The following is a 22963-nucleotide window of genomic DNA, read 5'->3' on the forward strand; positions in this document are numbered from 1 at the left end:
CAGAGCTTGTTGTTTGTCAGGAAAGAATGGAAAAATCTTGGCAAGAGGCTGTGGATCAAAATTCTTGCTCAAAATGAGGTGGTTAGAAATACCCAGGCTCACCTGTCCAGAGGAAGGGCGGCATGGCCTGCCCTTCCCGGCCCATCTCCAATCTTCCAGGGCGGGCTGTGGTCCATGCAGGCGGCAACCCATAGGGGCTTTTTGAGGGCAGTTGGAAAGGCTCCCCTGCCCCCTAAATCTCCACCCCAGTCCAGCTCAACTTCCAACAGCCCCAGCCGGAGGGGACAGGGCTGTGGGATAGGCACAGCTGCCCAGAAGAGGGCTTCACCAGAGCCCCACAGCACAGCACTCCACAGTTTGCACAACCCTTTCACATGCAACCCTGAAGCAGACAGGGATTGTGGCCCCATCTGACAGGCAAGGAAACTGAGGCTCAGCGAGGTGGAATGCCTCAGCCAAGGGCCCAGTATCCAATGGCAGAGGTGGACCAGCACCCAGGTTTGCTGTCAGCAGTGGCTCTGCCCTAACTCTCAGGGGAGGAGAGGGTCAGGGTAGCAGGTGGGCCTCTGCCAGGGAGGGCCAGCCTGGGGCAGGGGGCCCACAGTGGACAGAGCAAGGCACTGGGTTCCTGGGGTGGGGGAGGGCCCAGAGTCTGGAGAAAACTGCTCAGACATTTGTGCCTCTTGGTGGGATGTGACGGTGCCAGCTCCACTCCACGCCTACCGTGTGCTAGGCCTGAGCTGAGGAGAACGAGGCTCAGGGCAGGAAGTCACTCGTCCTGTCACACAACATAAACAGGAGGCGGTAAGATGTGAATCCGGATCCATCTGTCCAGACAGTGCAGGAGCTTAATGAGCACACGGTGACTTCAGAAGAGGCCACTACGCCAGGCCTGAGTTGAGCGGCACTCAGGTGACCCATGGTGAACTCCGCCTTCAGCCACTAGGGGGCGGCGCTGGGCCAAGCCTTTCTCCCCACTGGGTCCGCATCCTGGCTCTGCCACTAGGGGGCTTGCTTTCTAAATCCTCTGGACTCCATCTTCCTCCCCTCCGCCGCTGGCCCAGTCGGGTCTGTCTTCTCTTGCTTGGACTACCAGAAAGGAGTCCTTGAGTCTCCCTGTGCCCATTCCTACCACCTCCCATCCAGACCCCACAGGGCAGCCAGAAAAATCTTTCTGAAATGAAAATCTGATCACATCACTGCCTGCATAAGCTGTTCTCTGGCTCCTACTTCCCCCAGGAAAGGTCAGTCTCACTGGTGGCTTACAAGGCCCTCTGTGACCTGGCCACAACACCTCCGTTCCAGCTTCACCAATTCATGAGCTCCCTCCTGCCTCCCTGCTCATGCCGTACCCTCAGCCCAGGACTCCCTCCCCGGTCTCGTTCTGTGAACCCTCACGACCCCTAGAGCCTTCTTTCTGAATACCTTCCCTAGGCCTCTCCCCAGCCCAGCCCCAGCAGAGTTATGGTCCTTTCTCCACGCTCTCAGAGCAACAGAACCAGTGCTCAGCGTGCAATAGAGTCACCATCTGTCTCGTGTCTGTCTCCTATTCACCCAGCCACCAGTCCAGGCTGTGCTCCCCAGAAGCTCGATAAAGCCTTGCAAAAAATTATAGATACCATCTACTGGGCACCTATGAGGGCTGCTGCCCCTGTGCTGTCCTGTTTAGTCTTCATGGCAGCCTTAGGAAATAAATATAGTCATCTCCATTGGGTACAAGGGAAGAAAGTAAGTCTCCAAGACACAGTCATTTGCTCAGTGGTAGCACCAGGACTGGAATACAGGATGTCTGACTCCAGAGCTGTGGGTCTTCCTCGCCTGTCCACCCCAGAGATTGGGTCATACCAGGAGCACTGCCAAAGGGCAGAGTCTGGCAGCATGACTCAGCGGTGTGGAAAAACCCGAGTAGAGGGTTGGGCGGGACAGTCACAGAACAGTGGAATAGGAACCAGAAAGAATGGGCTCGCCTAGCTGCGCCCTCGTCTTGGAGTTGAAGACAGGCTGGGTGACCAGCCCAATAATAACCATCAAAGCCACTACTATTGATCACTTACCATGTGCCAGGCAGTGGGTAAGATACTTTACTGGCCTCTTCTAACCATCTCAGTAAACCCATGAGAAGAGGAGGTTAATGGTCCCAATTTACAGGTAAGAAAACAGCCTCCAGGTCACACAGCACATTGGAGGTGAAGCCACGATTCAAACTCTATGTTTCAGCACCAGACATTTCTGAACTATTTGGAATTATTTCCTCAGTGTTGGGAGAGAAAGTATAACTGCGTGAGCAGTTCACGTGTGGTCACCGCCAGACCCAGCCTCCCCGACAGTAGTCTTGGGCACTCCAGGTTCCCAAAGCATGGCAATGAAATCAGAGACCAGTTTGGCATGAAGAACTTGGGACACTCCATGCCCTTAGGATGACCCCAGGGATTATAGGAAGGATGTGCCAGCTCCAGCCCTGGACAGTATCTAAGCTCCTCCACCTTGCAGCCTCCTTCACTGTCCTCCCCTATGCTCCTATCACCACAGCAACCCATTCCTATAGCACGCAGCACATGAGAGAAGGAAAGGAAGAGCTTTGTCACCAACAGAGTTCTTTGGGGTCTCCTCAAGTGAGAGTTTTGATTTCCTGATGGCTTTTGGTACTCCATGGCACAGACATCAGATGCAGCAGATAATCAACATCACTGTCATCGTTATCATACTTGAATTTATTTTCTGATCACAAAGGGAGATGAAAGTAAACATTGAAGATACACACCCGAGGGACGGAGGGTAAATATTAGAGCTAACAAACAATTTCAGCAAGGTTGCAGGAGACAAGAATAATATAAAAAAATCAGTTGCATTTCTATACAGTAACAATGAACACCCCACAAAATGAAATTAAGAAAACAATTTCATTTACAATAGCATCAAAAAGAATTGGGGCCGGCTCCGTGGTGCAGCAGTTAAGTGCACACGTTCCACTTCAGTGGCCCGGGATTCGCAGGTTTGGATCCCAGGTGCAGACATGGCACCGCTCTGCAAGCCATGCTGTGGCAGGCATCCCACATATAAAGTGGAGGAAGATGGGCACAGATGTTAGCTCAGGGCCAGGCTTCCTCAGCAAAATGAGAAGGATTGGCAGCAGATGTTATCTCAGGGCTAATCTTCCTCAAAAAAAAAAAAAAGGAAGAAGAAAATACTCAGGAACAACTTTAAAGAAGTATAAGACATGTACACGGAAAACTACAAAATATTGTTGAATGAAATTAAAGACTTAAATAAATGAAAAGACACCTATGTTCATGTTTTGGAAGACTTAATATTGTTAAGAGGCAATACTCCCCAGAGTGATCTGCAGATTCGATGCAATTCCTACCAAAATCCCAACTGTCTTTTTTGCAGAAATGGACAAGCTGATCCCAAAGTTCATACAGAAATGCAAGGGACTCAGAATAGCCAAGACAATCTGCAAAAGTAAAATGAAGTCAAGTAGGACTCGCACTTCCCAATTTCAAAGTTTAATACAAAGCTACTGTAATCAAAACAGTGTGATGCTGGCATAGTGATAGACATATAGATCAATGGAATAGAATTGCGGGCCCAAAAACATCTGATATCCAGCAAGGGTGCAAAGACCATTCAACGGGGAAAGAACAGTCTCTTCAACAAATAGCGCTGGGACAACTGGATATCTACATGCAAATGAATGAAGTTGGACCTTTACATCACATCATATACAAAGCAACTAAAGATGGATCAAACTCACATCTGACATCATATTCAATGGTGAAAGACTGAGCGTTTTTCCTCTAAAATCAGGAACAAGATGAGGATGCCCACTTTTGTCACTTCTATTCAACGTAGTATTGGGAGTTCTAGCCAGAGCAATTAGGCAAGAAAAGAAAATAATAAATTGCATCCAAATTGGAGAGGAAGAAGTAAAATGATCTCTGTTTACAGATGTAATGATCTTAAATGAAGAAAACCCTAAAGATTCTGCCAAAAAGCTTTGGAATTAATGAATTCAGCAAAGTTGCAGAACACAAAATCAACACACAAAAATCAGCTGCGTTTCTACACAGTAATGAAAATGAACAATCTGAAAATCAAATTAAGAAAAGAATTCCAGGTGGGGTGGGGGGTGGGCACAAAGGGTGAAGTGGTGCACCCGCAACACGACTGACAAACATTAATGTACAACTGAAATTTCACAAGATTGTAACCTATCATTAACTCAATGAAAAAAAAATGTTCTAGAAACCTAAAAAAAAAATAAGAAAACAATTCCAGGGTGCTGACCCCGTGGCTGACTGGTTAAGTTCACGCGCTCTGCTGTAGGCGGCCCAGTGTTTCGTTGGTTCGAATCCTGGGCGCGGACATGGCACTGCTCACCAAACCACGCTGAGGCAGCATCCCACATGCCACAACTAGAAGGACCCACAACGAAGAATATACAACTATGTACTGGGGGGCTTTGGGGAGAAAAAGGAAAAAAAATAAAATCTTAAAAAAAAAAAGAAAAGAATTCCATTTACAATAGTACCAAAAAAACCACTTAAGAATAAACTTAATCAAGGATGCAAAAAACTTGTAAAAAGTATTTTTACAAGTCTACCAAACTACAACTACAAAACATTGTTGAAAGAAATTAAAGAAGACATAAATAATTGGAAAGAAATTGCGTGTTCAAGGATTGGAAGATGTAACATTGTTAGGTTGTCAATACCACCCAACACTGTCTACAGATTCAATGTATTTTCTATCAAAATGCCAATGACTTTTATGTAGAAATAGAACACTCCATCTTAAAAATTCATGTGGAATCTCCAGGGATCCCAAGTAGCCAAAACAACCTTGCAAAAGAAGAACAAAGTTGGAGGTCTGTCGTTTCCTGATTTCAAAACTTACTACAAAGCTACAGTAATCAAAACAGTGTGGTACTGGCATGAAGACAGACATACAGACTAATGGAATAGAATGGAGACCCTAGAAATATACCCCTACATATAAGGTCAAATGATTTTTGAGCAGAGTGTCAAGACCATTCCATAAGTGATAGGACATGAACAAATGATACTAGAAAAACTGGATATCCATATGCCAGAGAATGAAGTTGGACCCTTACCATATACAATTTACAAAAATTAACTCAAGATGGATGAAAGACCTAAACCTAAGAGCTAAAACTATAAAACTCTTAGAAGAAAACCTAAGAGGAAATTTTCCTGATATTGGATTTGGCAAGGATTTCTTGGATACGACACCAAAAGCACAGGTAACAAAAGAAACAATAGATGAATTGGACTTCATCAAAATTTGAGACTTTTGTGCATTAAAGGACACTGTCAATAGAGTGAAAAAGAAACCCATGGAATGGGAGAGAAAATTTGCAAATCATATATCTGATAAGAGATTAACATCCTGAATATGTAAAGAACTCCTACAATTCGATAATGAAAAACCAAACAACCTGATTAAAAAATGGATAAAGGACTTGAATAGACATTTCTCCAAAGAAGATATACAAATGGACAATAGCACATGAAAAGATGCTGAATATCACTAATCCTCGGGGAACTATAAGTCAAAATCACAATGAGGCACAACCTCACACCCCCGAGGATGGCTACTATCAAACAGCAGAAAATAGCAAGTGTTGGGGAGGATGAGGAGAAACTGGAACCCTTGTGCGTTGTTACTGGGAATGTAAAATGGTGCAGCCACTGTGGGAAACAGTATGGCAGCTCCCCCAAAAAATTAAACATAGAATTAGCTAGAATAAACCACAGAATTACCAGCCATTCCACTTTGGGGTATATCCCCAAAAGAATAGAAAGCAGGGTCTTGAACAGATACTTGTACACCAGTGTTCATAACTGCATTCAAATAGCCAAATATAATAGCCATGGCTATACATAATAGCCAAAAGGTAGAAACAACCCAAGTGTCCATTGACAGATGAATGGGTAAACAAAATGTGGTATATATATATAATGGAATATTATTTAGTCTTAAAAAGAAATGAAATTCTGACACGTGCTACAACATTAAACTAAGACATTTAGTTTTAGAAGACATTAAACTAAGTAAAATAAGCCAGACACTAATGGACAAATCCTGTATGTTCCCACTTATATGTGGGACCTAGAGTAGTCGAATTCATAGAGACAGAAAGCAGAATGGTTGTCGCCAGGGGCTGGGGAGGGGGCTGGGGAGTTTGTTTTTAATGGTGCGGAGCTTCAGTTGAGGAAGATGAAAAAGTTCTGGAGATGTTTGGCGGTGATGGTTGCGTAACAATGTGAATGCACTTTTTGCCACGGAACCGTACTCTTAAAAATGATACATTTTGTTAAATATATTTTAACACAATAAAAAATTAGACAAACAAACCCAAAAAGGCTCAAAGACCTTAATATAAGAGCTAAAACCTTATATAAATGTATTAGAAGAAAACATGGAGGTAAATCCTCATGACCTTGGATTTGGCAGTGCTTTCTCGGCTATGACGCCAAAAGTACAAGCAACAAAAGAAAAAGTAGGTAAGTCAGACTTCATCAAAATTTAGAACTTTTGTGCATCAAAGGACACTAAAGCAAGTGAAAAGACAACCCACATTATGGAAGAAAATATTTGCAAGTTGTCCAGTATCTGATAAGGGATTAATATCCAGAATACATAAAGAATTCTTACAAGTCAGCAATAAAAAGACAAAGAACCCAATTTAAAAACGGGTAGACGTTTTTAAAATTTGTATAAACATTTCTCCATAGAAGATGGACGAATAGCCAATATGCACATGAAAAGATGCTTAACATCTTCAGTCATTGGAGAAATGCAATTCAAAACCACAATGAGTGGTATCCACTAGGATGGCTATAAGAATTTTTTTTTTTTAAAGATTTTTTATTTTTTCCTTTTTCTCCCCAAAGCCCCCCAGTACACAGTTGTATATTCTTTGTTGTGGGTTCTTCTAGTTGTGGCATGTGGGACGCTGCCTCAGCGTGGTTCGACGAGCAGTGTCATGTCCGCGCCCAGGATTTGAACCAACGAAACACTGGGCCGCCTGCAGCGGAGCGCACGAACTTAACCGCTCGGCCATGGGGCCAGCCCCGGCTATAAGAATTTGTAAAAGAAAACAGAAAATACATGTTCATGAGAGTGTGAAGAAATTGGAACCCTCACACATTGCTAGTGGGAATGTAAAATGGTGCAGCCATGGAAAACAGTTTGGTGGTTTCCCAAGAGGTTAACATAGAATTACTATATGATCCAGCAACTCCACTCCTAAGGATATACCCAAGAGACTTGAAAACATGTTTCCACAAAATCTCGTACAAAAACTGTTCATAGCACAGACATTTTTCCAAAGAAGATATACAGGTGGCCAACAGACACATGAAAAGATGCTCAACATCATTAGCTATCAGGGAAATGCAAATCAAAACTACAATGAGATACCACCTCACACCCATCAGAATGGCTATAATTAACAAGACAAGAGATAGCAAATGTTAGAGAGGATGTAGAGAAAAGGGGACCCTCATACACAGCTGGTAGGAATGCAAACTGGTGCAGCCACTATGGAAAACAATATGGAGATTCCTCAAAAAATTAAAAATAGAAATTCCAAATGATCCAGCTGTTCCACTACCAGGTATTTATCCAAAGAACATGAAATAAATAATTCAAAGAGATTTATGCATCCCTCTCTTCAGCACAGCATATTCACAATAGCCATGAAGTGGAAGCAACCCAAGTGCCCATCAACAGATGAATAGATAAAGACGATGTGGTATATGCAATGGAATACTACTCAGCCATAAAAAAGATAGAATTGTGCCATGAGGGTATTATGCTAAGCGAAACAAGTCAGAGAAAGACAAACACCCCATGATTTCACTCGTATGTGGAAGATAAACAAACAAACACATGGATAAGGAGAACAAATTAGTGCTTACCAGAGGGGAAGGAGGTGGAGGGAGTGCAAAAGGGGTAATGGGGCACATATGTATGGTGATGGATAAAAGTTAGACTGTTGGTGGTGAACACGATGCAGTCCATACAGAAACTAAAATACAATAATGTACACCTGAAATTTACACAATATTATAAGCCAATATGACCTCAATAAAATAATTAAAAAACAAATGTACCAAGCATTCAAGAACACCATCTTGTCATTGACTTAGGGATAACTAGATAATGGTTTTCAGTTGAAAAAATGAAGAATATTTTCCTTTATTAAAATCTTAGTTATTAAAAAAATTTCATAGCAGCATTATTCATGATAGCCCAAAAGTGGAAACCCCAAATTTCCAACAAGTGATGAATGGATAAAGGAAATATGGTATGTCCATACAAAAGAATATTATTTAGCCGTAAAAAGAAATGAAGTGCTGACACATGCTACAATGTGGATGGACCTTGAAAACATTATGCTGAGTAAAAGAAGCCAGATGCCAAAGACCACACCCTATATGATTCTCTTCATATGAAATAGCCAGAATAAGGAAATCTACAGAGATGGAAAGCAGATTAGTAGTTGCAGAGGCTGGCGCCGGGGAACAGGAGATGGGGGGTGACCGCTGACAGGTACAGGGTTTTTGGGGTGATGAAAATGTTCTGCAATTAGATAGTGGTGATAGTTGCACAACCTTGTGAATATACTAAAAATCACCGAATTGTACACTTTAAGAACGGTGAATTTATGATATGTGAATGATATCACACTTAAAATTTTTTTAATTTAAAAAAGGAGACAAAACTACCCAAGAGTAAAAATGGAAAGCAGACTGTCCTGAGGTGCTGCCCAGAGCGCCACTGGGACTCCGGTGAAACCCCCGATTCTCTTTCCATCCACCCTTCCTAGGCCGCCCCACCTCACCTCCCTGTGGTCCACCTCACCCCACGGCGACGCTCCTCCTGGGCCCCTCTGTACTCACCCAACTGGTTCTAATACCACCCATCTAGGAGTGGGAGCAGGAATGTGCTCGGCTCGGGGCCAGAGGGACAGCCCTTTCACGTTTCCTAGTAATGGCCTAGAAGGAGCGGTTCCAGGGTGTGGCGCAGGCAGCCCTGTTTACCTCCTTGAAGTTGTTTGCTTATGTCCTGGTTGTCGCCATGGTCCCCTGAGAGCTTGGCAAACTAGGAGATAAACACAGTCTGGGCACTTACTTGGAGAAGACGTGTACTGTGGGTGGGGCTGAGGGCTCCCCCTTGCCGGGGCCTTTGTTTCAAGGGAGGGAAGTTAATTCTGCTGGCCTCAAGATGCCCCACAGCCAGAGCGGGGTGGGTCCAGGCTTCCTAACACCACTGATTATTTAGACCATTTATTCAGCGCTTACTACATCCCAGGCACAACATGAGGCCCTCCGAGAGAAGGCAAGGCTGGGCGGTGGTTCTGGTGAAGGTTCCAGAGTCAGGCCAGCTTGGGTTCAAATCCTTGCTCCCCATTTCCTGGCTGTGTGACCTCAGAAAAACTTCTTAATCTCTCTGACCTTCCATTTCTTCCCCTACCTGTTCCCAAACGGTTTGATAATGATGTAAGGCTCTCAGCACAGAGGAAATGCTCAACAAATGGGGGCCTGTGAGCTCCACGCAGGTGGGGACCTAATCCATCTTGTTTGCTGTAATATCCACAGCACTCCCTCCATGCGCTTCTCACTTTCCCACCTCCACACCTTCACCCATGCCATCCCCTCCACTAGCGGGGCTGTTTCCTCCACTCCAATCTCCACTAATTGACAGCCTCCCTTTCCTCAAGGTCTGGCTCAAATGCCACCTGCATCCCATTGGGGTGACTTCTGTGCCCGGGTCCTCTCCCAGACTATGGTGGAAGCTCCTGGAGCCGAGACTGTGGGCCAGTCTAACCGTGCAACAGTAGAGTGGCTAATTGCATGGGCTTAACTCTGGATAAGACACTTAACTTCTCTATGCCTCAGTTTGCTTGTCTGTAAAGTGGGTCAATGGTGGCACCTCCCCCACGGGGTGTTCTGAGGTTTACATGAGATAATGCGCTTAGAAAGGGGCCCTGGCGTGTAATAAGCCTTCAACGAATGTGGTAGAGCTGTCCAATACGGCAGCCACAGCCACATGGGCCAATTCGAACTACAATTAATCAAAACTCATTTAAAATAAAACTTGAGTTCCTCAGTCTCACTAACCACATATCACGTGTCATTAGTCACTACCAAATGTGTCCAACAGGACAGCCCAGACAGAGAACATTTCCATCATCACAGAAAGTTCTATTGGACAGCACTATGGACAATGATGATATGTGCACACTGTAGGCGCTCTGTGTCTATTTGTGGTCCGGGTCAGGAAAAGTGCTTAGGGGTGTCTCTGAGGGCCCACACCTCCTCCTGGTCCTCCCTGCCCAGCCCCTGATGTCCCCAGAAGTAACTGGGGTGCAAGACATTAGAGCGATCAGGGCGAGAAAGGAGACTGGTGAGAAATGGGCCAGATTAGCGGCTAATGAAAGAGCCGTGGAGGAACCCAATCTCCACATACCACCAGCCCGGAGGGAAGTGGGTGTGGGTGGCAACCGGGCCTTTGCGGAACAAGGCCAGAATGTGAAGTGGGGTGGGACTAGGGTGTGGAAAGTTACCTAACTGCTGCTGAGTGCCTGCGGCAGGCGCCCCAGATAGAGGGAGATGGCCAAAGATGGCCCCCTTCTTCTGGACCCAGTTCTATCAGGAGTCCAGAGAAGGGAGGTGACAGCACTAGCTCACTTCAGCTAGGCTAAAAAGATCCCAAGATAGCCCAAAACAGAGGCTCAAGATAGCCCAGGGGTGGAGTGTAGGGTGCCCTAGGGGCAGGGAACCTGCGAGAGCCCTGGGCAGAGGGGCTTGGGCTAGCCCAGCTGTTGGGGCCGAGGCTGGCCCACGGGTAGTTTCAGCCCATGTGGACCCCCTCAAGACCTGGAAGATGTGGCCACATGGCTGTGCTGTGGTCTCCAGCAGAGGCGCTCCTGGTTTCTTTATAGACGATCAGTGACAATGTGGCCTCTGCCTTCTCAGAGTTTCTGACGGCTGGGGGAGGATAATCCCTTAAACACACTGACCCTCCACAATCGCTACGTCTCATTAGATCTTCCTTCCAATCTTGTAAGGAGGACAGGGCAAGCATCCATAGCTCCATTCTGTAAATGAGGCAAGTGACAAGCCGAGGTGTCATCTTAAAAGGGAGTCTTATGGGGGCATAAGGAGCAGAGCCAGGCCTTGTGGCACGTCTGATGGTGGAACATCAGGCAGCACGACAGAAATCAAAGGACAGGGGAACCTTCTGGGCTTTCCTCATCACCTTGCATAGATGGTAAACACCCCTTACTAATCAGATGTTTAAAATCCCAAGAAACGCTATCACCACTCCAAGTCCATCAGCATGCTCCCCACCCCAACTCTCCCTTAGGGCCTAGGGGATGCAGGATCCTGGACAAAGCCCCTTGTGTCCTCTGACCTCAGAGATGGGAAGGGGACAGCCCGGTGTGGGTGCTCAGCCGTTCCCCGTGCTGAAGGTGCAGGGCCAGCACTGCGAGGGAGGATTCGAAAGACAGGAAAGGCAGTGTTGGCCTGTGCAAGAAACAGACCTGCAGCAAGGACTTCTGAGTTCCGTTCTTCTGCCCCAGCCTGTCTCTTCTTGACTATGGATGCTTGTGGCGAAAGGACATGAGCCTCTCAGCCAACAAAGCAAATGAAGTGTTTGCTAGACTGACCAGTCCCTGACCCCTCCTGTCAGAGATGGGGTGGGGGGACCTTTGGAGAACCCTAGGTGTGGGGTCTCTTCATTAGTGAGATGGGGAGAAGGAGGCTCGGAGAGAAAGGGTCCCTCAGGGAGCAGTCCTCACTCTCCTTGGAATGCCCCCTTCTCTGGAGGCCTGGGAGCACCGATGGGGGTCCCACAGGCACTCAGCCTGGGCTCCCAGGCCATGGGAGGCCCGCCTCATTCCCTCCCAGCCTCCTCCGCCTGGCAGGGGACCTCTAGCACGCCCTTCTGTGCTCACCTGCTCCCCAGACCTGTCCCAGAGCCAAACACGGGACCTCACTTAATCCCAATTATGTAATGTGCGATCCAACAGTTAGCCAAGGGGGAGGGGCCTGAAGCCACACCCAGGAGTGGGGGCAAAAGGCCCCTGCTGGGTCAGAGCTACACGACTAGGCTTGGCCTCTGCCTGCAGTGGCCTCCACACCTCCAGCCTCACCCAGCACCATGAGTGGCCGAGTCGGAGACCTGAGCCCCAGGCAGGCAGAGACGCTGGCCAAGGTAAGAGAGCCTGTCCCCTGGAGCCCCAGGAAAAAAGGGCTGAGGGGCGGCGGTGGGGGCTGTGGCTGGAACCCTACCCTGCTCTGTTGGCCTAGTGTGTCATTGACATTGTCTCTTGGCTGTCAGTTCTCCTAGGAGTCAGGTCCCACAGTGCCCAGCGACATCAGCCCAGTCCAGGGCAAGGGTTGAGGGACAGAGCACCACTTCCAGGCAGTAGTGTGGATGTCAGATCAAGCCTGCCTTCTTCTCATCCAGGAGCCAGACCCAGAGAGTTTATCTGACAGCCGCCCCCTCCCCCCACCCTCCCAGGTCCCTTAGGTGGGAGCTGAAGGATGCTCATGGTCTGCCCTCTGACTCTGTTCCCCCTCCCTCCCCAGGACCCTGAAAGATGACCTGTCTGTAAGAGCAGGGTATGTTGTCATCCCCAAGGTCAACAGGGAAGAGGACACATAATCATTAACCATGTTTTTGCAGAAAATGGGATGAAAAATGGCAGAAGCCTTGGTGGGCTAACACTTGGAAAGAATTAAGAATACACCCATACTCCAATCCACTTACCCACCCACCCACTCATTTATCCTTCTTCCATCCCCCCTCCCACCCCACCCACCCATCTATCCTCTCTTCTTCTATCCATTCACCCACCCATCTCTCTTTCTGTCCATCCACCCATTCATTGATTTCCCCTTCCATTTTTGTTCCGTCCATCTACTCCCCTCATCCATCCTTCTATTCATCCAATCATTCTTCTTTCTATCCATTTACTCCCCATCTATCCTTCCTTCCATTCACCTGTCCATCCGTCCACCCACCTATTCAATGATCTATCTCTCCTTCTCTCTGTTTCCCACCCATCCTTCCATCACTGTGGGCCAGTCTGCATGTGGAAGAGAAGGAAGGATGATGAAAACCATCACTGGTCTAGGGGTCAATGCTCAGTGTGAAAACCACCTTAACAAGCTTCTCTCTTCCAAGTTCCGAGAAAATGTCCAGGACGTGTTGCCTGCCCTGCCCAATCCTGATGACTATTTCCTTCTGCGCTGGCTCCGAGGTGAGGGCAGGGATAGGGGAGGTCAGGATGAGGGGGCAGTGAGAGGGGCCTGGTCCCAACTGCTCCAGAACAACCCATGGCTCTCAGGATCCGACCACACCATCTTGCTTCACGTGTTCAGGTCCAAGAGAGGGGAGGGGGCAGGGAAGGAAGGTCCCACCCAGGCCCTCGGGCCCCTCCATAGTCCCTGCTGCCCAGGACCAGGACAAGGCAGTGTCCTTCCCACCTCACGCCTTTCCCCCATCTTCCCACAGCTCGGAATTTCGACCTGCAGAAATCGGAGGCCATGCTCCGCAAGGTGAGACCCATCCCCTCTGGAGATTTGGTGAGGGGCTTTGTGGGGGGCAATCCACACCTCGAGCCCCTACCTCCATCCCCTCCTCCTCAGGGGTGCTGGGAGCCCGGTGGGGCCTTACTACTCACCTCCCTTTCAGTACATGGAGTTCCGGAAGACCATGGACATTGACCACATCCTTGATTGGCAGCCCCCAGAGGTGAGCCAAACAGCCCCCCATACCCCAGTCTTTTACAGACATACCTCCCAAGCAGCCTCTGGATCCCTGGGGACCATGAGTGAAGGGTAGCAAGCCTGGGAGGCCTGTGGAACCCCCTGGATCTACAGACACCTCTCCTGTAACAATTATGACTGTTTCCTGGGGGTTTATGCGGTCTGGGCCTGAGTTAAGAGTTTACCTGCCTGAGTTCATCACAACCCTGTGAGGTGGGTACTTTTGTCCCCATTTTACAGCTGAGAACACTGAGGGCTCAGAGAGGTAGCTTCACTTGCTCAAGGATGCACAGCAGAGAAGCAGTAGAGTATATCTGAACCAGGTCTGTTGACCTTCAGAATCCATGTTTTCCATCACTAAGCCCAACTCCTCTCTATGGAAAGGGACATGGGAGACGCGGGGGCAGAACTAAGGAGCCCAGAGCCCTTGAGCCAGGCTTTGAGGCCTGGCTTTGCGGTGTACCCACTGTGAGCAAGGCCCTCCCCTGCAGCCCCCTCAGCTTTCTCATTTGGACAATAGGATTGCCCTCTGGGGGAGAGACAGTGCTTGTACCATGGTGTGTGTGGGCGTGGGCCACCAGGTCAGCCTGGTCCAGGGATCTCGGGGGAGATGCGTAAAGCCAAGTTCCACGTATCTTTCCACGCCCAGGTGGTCCAGAAGTACATGCCTGGCGGCCTGTGTGGCCATGACCGTGACGGCTGCCCCGTGTGGTATGACATCATAGGGCCGCTTGACCCCAAGGGCCTGCTCTTCTCGGTCACCAAGCAGGACCTGCTCAAGACCAAGATGAGGGACTGTGAGCGCATCCTGCATGAGTGTGACCTGCAGACAGAGCGGGTGAGGCCCAGGCTGAGCGGGGCGGGTGACTAGGGGCACTGGCGAGGCTGCCAGGGGACATAGTCCCGGAACACCCCTGTGCTCTCTACTGTCACAGTCAGAGGGCTCTGGAGTCAAACACCAGCTCTGCCACTTCCCAGCTGCGCAAACTTGGAAAGTCACCTCGCCTCTCTGAGTCTGTCTCCTCACCTACAAAACGGAGATAATAGTAAATACTGGTTGCAAAGATTAAATGAGATAATGCAAGTCTGTGGCCCAGCACACAGGGCCTGATACACATTTCTCAACATTGTTAATTACTGTCATTCCTTCTGTTATTGGTATTGTTACAACAATTCTCATATTGTTATGGCCCTGCTCTTCCGTCTGTCTGGATAACCCTGTTCCCAGCACACCCACCTACCACCCACACTTCCCTTGGCTCTCTCCTGTCTATCATTCAGGTCTCAAACTTAGATGTCACCCCCTCTGAGGCCCCCATCCCAGTTAACGTGTGTTCCCGCAGCTCCTGTGCTGTCCTGTCACCACACTCATCTCGGGACTCATCTTAGGGCCCCGGTTGCTTGTCCATCTCCCCAGCCATAGCGTGAAGTCTTTGAGGACAAGAACTGTGGACTGTTGAGCACAACATAGAATGTTACGCTCTCAGTGTCTGGCACAAAATAGGTGCTTAATAAATATCAGTTGGACAAATGGAAGGATGGATGGATGAAGGAATGGCGGTAGGGATGGATGGATGGGCAAAGAGATGAATGGGTGGGTCAGTTAATGGATAGATGGATGGACGGATGATGACTGGATAATGGATGCTGGATGTGGTGGATGGTTGTTTTTAGCGCTGTTAAGTTGATTCCGACTCCTAGCAGCCCTGCGTACAGCAGAGCAGAACCCTGCCTGGTCTTTTTGCGCCATCTTCACATCTTTTAACACTGTGTCAGACAATGCTCTGCTGCAATACGCAGAATTTTCATGGCCAGTGCTTTTGAAGGGAGGGGCCAGGTCCTTCTTCCTAGTCTGTCTTAGTCAGGAAGTTCCGCTGAAACCTGTCCACCATGGATGACCCTGCTGGTATTTGAAACACCAGAGGCATAGCTTTCAGCATCACAGCAACACACAGCCCCACAGTATGACAACTGACAGATGGGCGGTGTGGTTCCCTGACCAGGAAACGAACCTGGGCTGTGGCGGTGAAAGTGCTGAATCTTAACCCCTAGACCACCAAGTCTGGCTGTGGTGGAGGGAGGGGTGGGTAGAAGCGTTCACTGTTTTGTCCACTCTTTCCTTTGAGGACAGAGTAGGGGGCTGGGAGAAGCCCTGAGGGGTCATGTGTTAGGGTCACCATGTCCCAGGTTCTGAGCCTGCACCCTGATCCTTGGAACTGGGCCTTGCTCTCATCCTCGCAGCTGGGGAGGAAGATTGAAACCATCATCATGATATTTGACTGTGAGGGCCTGGGACTGAAGCATTTCTGGAAACCTCTGGTGGAAGTGTACCAGGAGGTGAGGAGAAGGCCCCTGGGCGCGCCCCGCTTGCTTTAACGACCAGCATGGCCTGCTGTCACCTGGCTGCTCACTCAGAGCCAAGATTTGGTAAAAGATAGTGGCCTTCCTGGGCCGCATCACTGCAACTCAAGACCCAAAGATATATTTCCTGGAAGATTCCACAGAACAGGCTTCAGGGACAACACTATGCTGAAACCATAGGGACCAGCTTCCACCCAACCCTTCCCAGCCCTGTCATCCCCAGCTCTGCTTCACCCCTCCATGCTCTGGTTTCCTCATCTACAAAATGGGGATACCAATAGTCTGCATTTCAAAGGGATGCAAGCTTACTTCAGTGAGTTGATATGTAAGGTGTATACACAATGCTTGGCAAATGGTGAACGTTTAATAAACAGTAATCATTATTATTACTATACTATAACATTTACTCTAAAAATGCTTATTACTATGTAATTATTGTCAGGGTGTGGTTGCCATAGTCTAAGCTGAGAAGGTCCCCTCCAGGGGCCTGAGGAGGTGATGGAAAGAAGGGAAACCCTCCACAGCCCTCTGAACCCTCCAGAGGGAGATCGCAAAGGCGATGGGGTAGCAGAAGGAGGTGTGGGCTCTGATGGCTTCTTTCTTGGTTCCACAGTTCTTCGGCCTCCTTGAAGAGAATTATCCGGAGACCCTGAAGATCATGCTCATTGTGAAAGGTGTGTGGCAAGTGACTTCACTTCGCTGTGCCTCCATTTCCATTTCTGAGCCTTCTTCCCTGGGCAGTAGGGAGGCAGTTGGTTGCTTGGCTGCGTGCAAATTACTTAGACTGTCTGGAACAGAGTCAGTGCTCCATAAATGGTAACTTCTGTGGCTGATCTTACTGCAAGAGGAGGCAGCTCCAACCCCAGCTCTTCCAGAAATCCCCTCTCACTTCTCTGGCAATGTTGATGTCTCCCTCCGGAAACTGCCCCTGGCACTGGCAGCTGGTGCAGCCCAGTCTGGCCTTTCTTGTCTGCTCCCTTCCAAGGCCCTTCAGCTGTCTTGTGTGCGTTCATCCTGTTTTCCTTGCAGTTATCTGCTCCTTGAAGCCTGGACCAATGATTCTCCACTTCTACTGTATCTCTCACTGGCCTGCGGCCATGTGGATGCTCAATGGGTATTTGGGTGGCTGTTGTTTGGGTGGGTGGGGGAGTGGATGGAAGGATGGATGTATGTTTGATGGTTGGTTAGTTGATTGGTTGATTGATTGGTTGGTTGATTAGTTGTTTAGTTGGTTGTCTAGTTGACTGGCCAGTAGTTGACTGGCTAGTTGACTGACTGGTGGTTGGTGGGATGGTTGGTTGGTTGGTTGGATAGTTGTTAGTTGACTGATTGAGTGACTATTTGGCATTTTGGTTGGGTGGGTGGGTGAGCGGCTAGTTGGCAGACTGGTTAGTTGGCTGGCTGGTTTGTTATTTGGCTGGATCTTGAATGGTTGACTGCTGGTTGTTGGAATGGTTGGCTTGTTGGTTGCTTGAGTGGTTGACTGGCTGGAGAGGGTAGTTGGTTGGGCAGTTGGCTGGTTGTTTAATTGTCTGATTGGTTTGCTGATTGGCTAATGTATTGATTGGTTGTTTGACTATATGGTAGGTTGGCTGATTGGTTGGTAGGCTGAGTGACATGCTGCTTAGAAGGTGAATTGATTGGCTATTTGTTGGCTGGTTTTTTGGCTGTTTGATAGATTGGATGGGTGGTTAGTTGGCTGCTTGTTGGTTGGTTGACCAATTGGTTGGATGGTTTGTCAGGTGCAGGACATTGGAACTTGCCAAGGTAATTCAAGATTCCTCCATATTGCTGGCTATGACTTATGGAGAGAGTGGTCCAATGGAGTTATTTTCTCCCCATTATACTTGCTTGTATCTCTCCAGCCACCAAATTGTTCCCCGTGGGCTACAATCTCATGAAGCCCTTCCTGAATGAGGACACTCGCAGAAAAATTGTAGTGTTGGGAAGTAAGTAATTCCACCTCCAGCCCGTGAGCTCTGTGCATGAGGTTTGGAATGAGGTTGGTCCATCCCCCCAACCAGGGATCCACACATCCTCTAGAGTCATAGGCTCCTCCTTCTCAAAAGTGTGGTAGGTCTTACACTATAGAGTCTACCCAGTTACCTCTGCCTTATCGCCTGCCATCCCTCGCTGGGGACTGAGGCCTCCACACCTTCCTCCTTATCGATTTCAGTTTGGTTGCTAGTCAACCCCTGGGCTATGGGTCTCAGTTTCCTTTAGCACTCATCACCTCAGTGCTTCTAAAGGCAGTTTGGGCTGACAAGGATGAGGAAGAAGAGCAGGAGAGGAGACATGGTTCATGAAGGGAGGCTCGACAAGAAGGGACTGGATAAGTAAATAACACTGCATCCATTTGAGGAATTATTGGGCAGCCATGAAAAATGATTTGATGTCATGGGATATGTCATTAAGTTAAAAAAAAAAAAAAAAAAAGGTAGGTTACAAAGTGGTATGGATAGTTCGATCTTATTTTTTGTGAAAACAAAAATATTTCTCAAAGGAAATACAATAAAATGTTTATTTGTGGATGGCAAGAAACCAGGTGGTTTTGAATTTTATTTTTTGTATTTTTCTGTATTTTCTAAATTTTTATAATAACACATTACTTTTTTTAAAAAAATGGAAGGAAGTCTCTTCTTTTATTTTCAATGGGAGAATTAAGCCTTTTATTTATAATTTGTATTTGCCCTTACAACTACTAGTCAATTCCACTTTAGCATGATGGAATTTTTGTGTGCGGGAAGAAGTTTGGCCCTGAGCTAACATCCATTGCCAATCCTCTTCTTTCCGCTTGAGGATGATTGTCCCTAAGGTAACATCTGTGCCAGTCTTCCTCCGCTTTGTATATGGGACGCCACCACAGCATGGCCTGATGAGCAGTGTGCAGGTCCGCACCCAGGATCCAAACCCACAAACCCCAGGCCACCAAAGTGGAGCACGGGAACTTACCCACTGCACCACCAGGCCGGCCCCCATATATTACTTTTATAAGTAGGAAAAATTGTTACTTTTTAAAATGATAGGGAAAGAGAAAGAAAGATAGAAAAGAAATGGTTCTTACACTCAAACCAATGACCCTGAACTTGGAGGATAACTTCTCACAGGCAGAGTAGTCAGATCATCAAAGCAGGAGAGCTGAGGTTGGGGGGTGGGGATCTTACAAATTCCTGCTTTCTCTCTCTTCCTGGTACCTGAGTTTTGCCTCTGCCCAATTCCACTGGGATAGGGAGCTGGTGGATTGCAGGGTAGCCCCCCAAATCCTGGAACAGAGGCCCAAGTCCAGCCTCTGTCCCACTTGGTGGTGCCCACTTGGTCCCACATGAGGCTCTGTGCATTTGGCCCTGGTGTGCCAGGCATTGTGGTCTTTACTCCCACTGGTGGCAGCGAATCTCTCATGGCCATGCAGGGGGATAGCCTGGATTGGTCTCAGGGCTGGAGCTACGGTGACACCCCAAGACCTAGAACACTTAGAGCTTTGCAAAGGGCATGAAGAACAGGAATGGGCATTATGGTTGCAGCGATTAAGGAGTGGAGAGGCAGAAGGTCCTTTCAAAGGCCTACAGGTGTCCATTCCCCACTGAGAGGACTAACTTGAATATGCCACTTACACACTGTGTGGGCCCCCAACAAGGTCCTTGACCTCATCAGGCTTTAAAGTCTCTTTCAGACGATCAGACAACTCTTGTCTTCACTACTTATGACTGAGAGACCCTCAAAAATGTCCGAACCCATCAGCCAGGGGGAAACATGTTTCCATAGCAACATGACGCTGGAAGATACATCCTGCGGCTGGAGGCCTGAGAGGCTGTGGAATTAGTCCTGGCAGCCCAGCTCCTATAAGGCTTCTCCCCAAGCTCAGGGTGGGAATGAGGGGCTGATGGGTCCCCTCCATGCCTGATAACCACCCTTCAATGCCTCTGCCACAGACAACTGGAAGGAAGGTTTGCTGAAACTCATCAGTCCTGAGGAACTGCCTGCCCACTTTGGGGGGACCCTGACCGACCCTGATGGGAACCCCAAATGTTTAACTAAGGTATGAAGAGCCTCAGGACAGGGGAGGCGAGAGGAGTAGAGCTGGGCTCCTTTCTCATCTGCTCATTCATTCCACAAATGTCTGTAGAGAGACCCCTGGGAGCCAGGTGTTGGGCTAGACAGTTCCAGCTGTGTCCCCACTGGGCTTCCAGCAGCTGTGACATCAAACAAGGATGGAGGACATTCTGACCCAAAGGGATGAACCGGAAGGGGAAGTTCCCAGAGGAGGCCCTGACCCAGCCTGGGGGTCAGGGAAGGCACTCTGGGGTCGGGGGGGAGGGAGAACAGAATGAGCAGAATAGTTCCAGGAGATGGTGAAGGCGCCTCAGACAGGAGCGGCAGCATAAGCAATGCCATGGCCGGAAGAGGAGAGCAAGCCCAGCCCATCCTCTGCCTGCAGATCAACTATGGTGGGGAGATCCCCAAGTCCATGTACGTGCGGGACCAGGTGAAGACTCAGTATGAACACTCAGTGCAGATCAGCCGCGGCTCCTCGCACCAGGTGGAGTATGAGATCCTATTCCCAGGCTGTGTCCTCAGGTAAGGGACAGGTCACCACCCCACCCCTGGCTGGGCCCTAGCCCCTGGGGGGCCCGTCAGACTGAGGAGCAACCTGCCCCCCTGCCTCCCTAACAGGTGGCAGTTCTCATCTGATGGTGCTGACATCGGCTTTGGGGTTTTCCTGAAGACCAAGATCGGGGAGCGGCAGCGGGCAGGGGAGATGACGGAGGTGGTGGCCAGCCAGCGCTACAATGCTCACATGGTACCGGAGGACGGCAGCCTCACCTGCTCAGAAGCCGGTGTCTGTAAGTTTGTTCTGGCCAGCCCCAGCTCTGGAAAGCTGGAGCCACGTGTCCAATGGTTTAGAGGAGGAAACAGAGGGGCAGTGACCTCCCAGGGACACACAGCCCAGGTTAGCACCATTCATTCACACAGTTGCTCATTCAGTCTACACTCGCGAGCATCTACTGTGCACCAAGAGCCAGAGACACACAGGCTCTGGGGGACTGAGAGCACTCGGGCCACAGGACACAGGCAAGGGACAATAGGGCAGGTACAACTTTCCCCAGGAGGAAACTGGGGCTCTGAGAAGTAAGTCAAGCTGTCCAGAGCCACATAGCTAAGTGCGGTGCCAGGGTCCCACGTCAGCCTAAGCGTCGCTGTGTAACCCTGGACAAAAGTCTTACCACTCTGGGCCCTTGGCTTGCTTACCTGTGAAGCCAAGGTTACAAGCCCTGCTTCTCGGTGGGGGGGGGGGGGGGGGAGGTGAGGAGGCAGGGTCCATTCAAGGGGGCTGTGAGGCCTCTGAGTTTCCAACTGCCCCCTCCCACCCACATTGTGCGAGTATCCAGGTGTAGAGACAATGGGATGCAGTGGCCATTGTTCTCATTGCCAGTTGGTGCAACTAAAGCCAAGCTGGGCATGTGCCAGGAGGAGGTCAGTGTCTGTTTAAAGGCCCTGCTCAGGGGTGGCAGTTCCCATGGGGAAGGGAAGAGGAGTGGTGGGAACTTGGCCCAGCGTGGCAAACACAGCAGGTGGGAACATAGCCTGTCCTCCCCTGTGACCAGGGCAGGGACACAAGGAGCGTGAAGCCAGGCCCAACTACCCGTCTGTCCATCTGTCTCCCCAGATGTCCTGCGCTTCGACAACACCTATAGCTTTGTCCACACCAAGAAGGTCAGCTTCACAGTGGAGGTGCTGCTCCCGGACGAGGGCATGCAGAAATACGACAAGGAGCTCACCCCTGTCTAGGCAGCTCCTCCACTTCACAGAGACCCCTGGCCCTCTGCTTTCTCTATATATATCCTACCCTTCCTCTCCACCCTGCCCCCTAAGAAATTGGTCATTAGTCCTCTTGACTCTGTGACATTAGTGAGTAGAGAAAGAGCTGCCTCAGGGAAGACTCATATGCCGTGGTCAGATCAGGAAAGGTAAGAGAGGCACAGACTTGGAGGATGCCCAGGTTGCACAAAAGGAAGAAGCAAAGGTAGACGCAAGAGGTGGATGTCACTGAAACCCAAGAAATAGGAAAATGAATCCCCCAGCCTTGGAACTCTCTGCTCCTAAGGCATTTCTGTGTGCTTGAGTTCCTTCCCTATGAGCTATGAGCCAGTTGGGTTGGAGATGCCTCTAAATTCTTTTTACTTCTACCCCTTATGTAGTAGATGCTCAGGGTACACTTGTAAAGTTGCATGGAGGTAGGGAGCAGGTGATTCATGGGTGTGCGTGACGAGGAGGAGTCTATCTGGGGCAGATTTCAACACCTTGGACAGGGCCATGGAGGGGGGTGGACTCTCCTGGAGACCCAGGTGATCCAGCCCCCAGATTTCTGGCAGTGGCTGCCCCCTGGGGAAGTCAGAGATGCCTCCATAATGCTTTGCCTGACTCAGGGTCCACAGCTTCCCTAACCCACCACACCTACCCCTACCTCCTTCCCTTGGAACCCCCGGCTTACGTTTTAAGCAATTGAAGGAACTTTCCTGGAAGCAAAGGAAGTCACATCTGGCTCTCGCTGCTGCCTGGCGATAATAATAAAAATCCCACAGCTGTCCTTTGGTGAGTGCTCTCTGTGTCCCACACACGGTGCCAAGTGCTCTGTGAGTTTAGCTCATTTCATTCTCACGCCTTCCCTGAGGCCACTTGTTATGGCCACCGTATGGAGAAAGAAACTAAGGCTCGGAGAGGTGAAGTCATTCACCCAACACCATACAGCTCTTAGTGGCAGATCCAAGACCCAAGGTTTTTTTTTTTTTTTT

The 22963-nt window shown here is 49.0% G+C and overlaps 1 protein-coding gene across 1 annotated transcript; it reads left to right on the top strand.

Moving 5' to 3' along the window:
- The first annotated feature begins 10645 nt into the window (after positions 1 to 10645).
- On the top strand, positions 10646 to 22758 carry SEC14L3 (SEC14 like lipid binding 3). The gene is made up of 12 exons (XM_008515639.2): positions 10646 to 12252; positions 13228 to 13303; positions 13558 to 13601; positions 13738 to 13797; positions 14461 to 14649; positions 16053 to 16148; positions 16786 to 16846; positions 18038 to 18121; positions 20102 to 20208; positions 20608 to 20747; positions 20844 to 21013; positions 21838 to 22758. Exons 1-12 carry the CDS (start codon positions 12199 to 12201, stop codon positions 21957 to 21959), a joined length of 1203 nt encoding a protein of 400 aa, XP_008513861.2. The 5' UTR covers positions 10646 to 12198; the 3' UTR covers positions 21960 to 22758.
- Positions 22759 to 22963: the final 205 nt, after the last annotated feature.

Source organism: Equus przewalskii, chromosome 7, assembly GCF_037783145.1.
Source record: "Equus przewalskii isolate Varuska chromosome 7, EquPr2, whole genome shotgun sequence".
Classification (NCBI taxonomy): domain Eukaryota; kingdom Metazoa; phylum Chordata; class Mammalia; order Perissodactyla; family Equidae; genus Equus; species Equus przewalskii.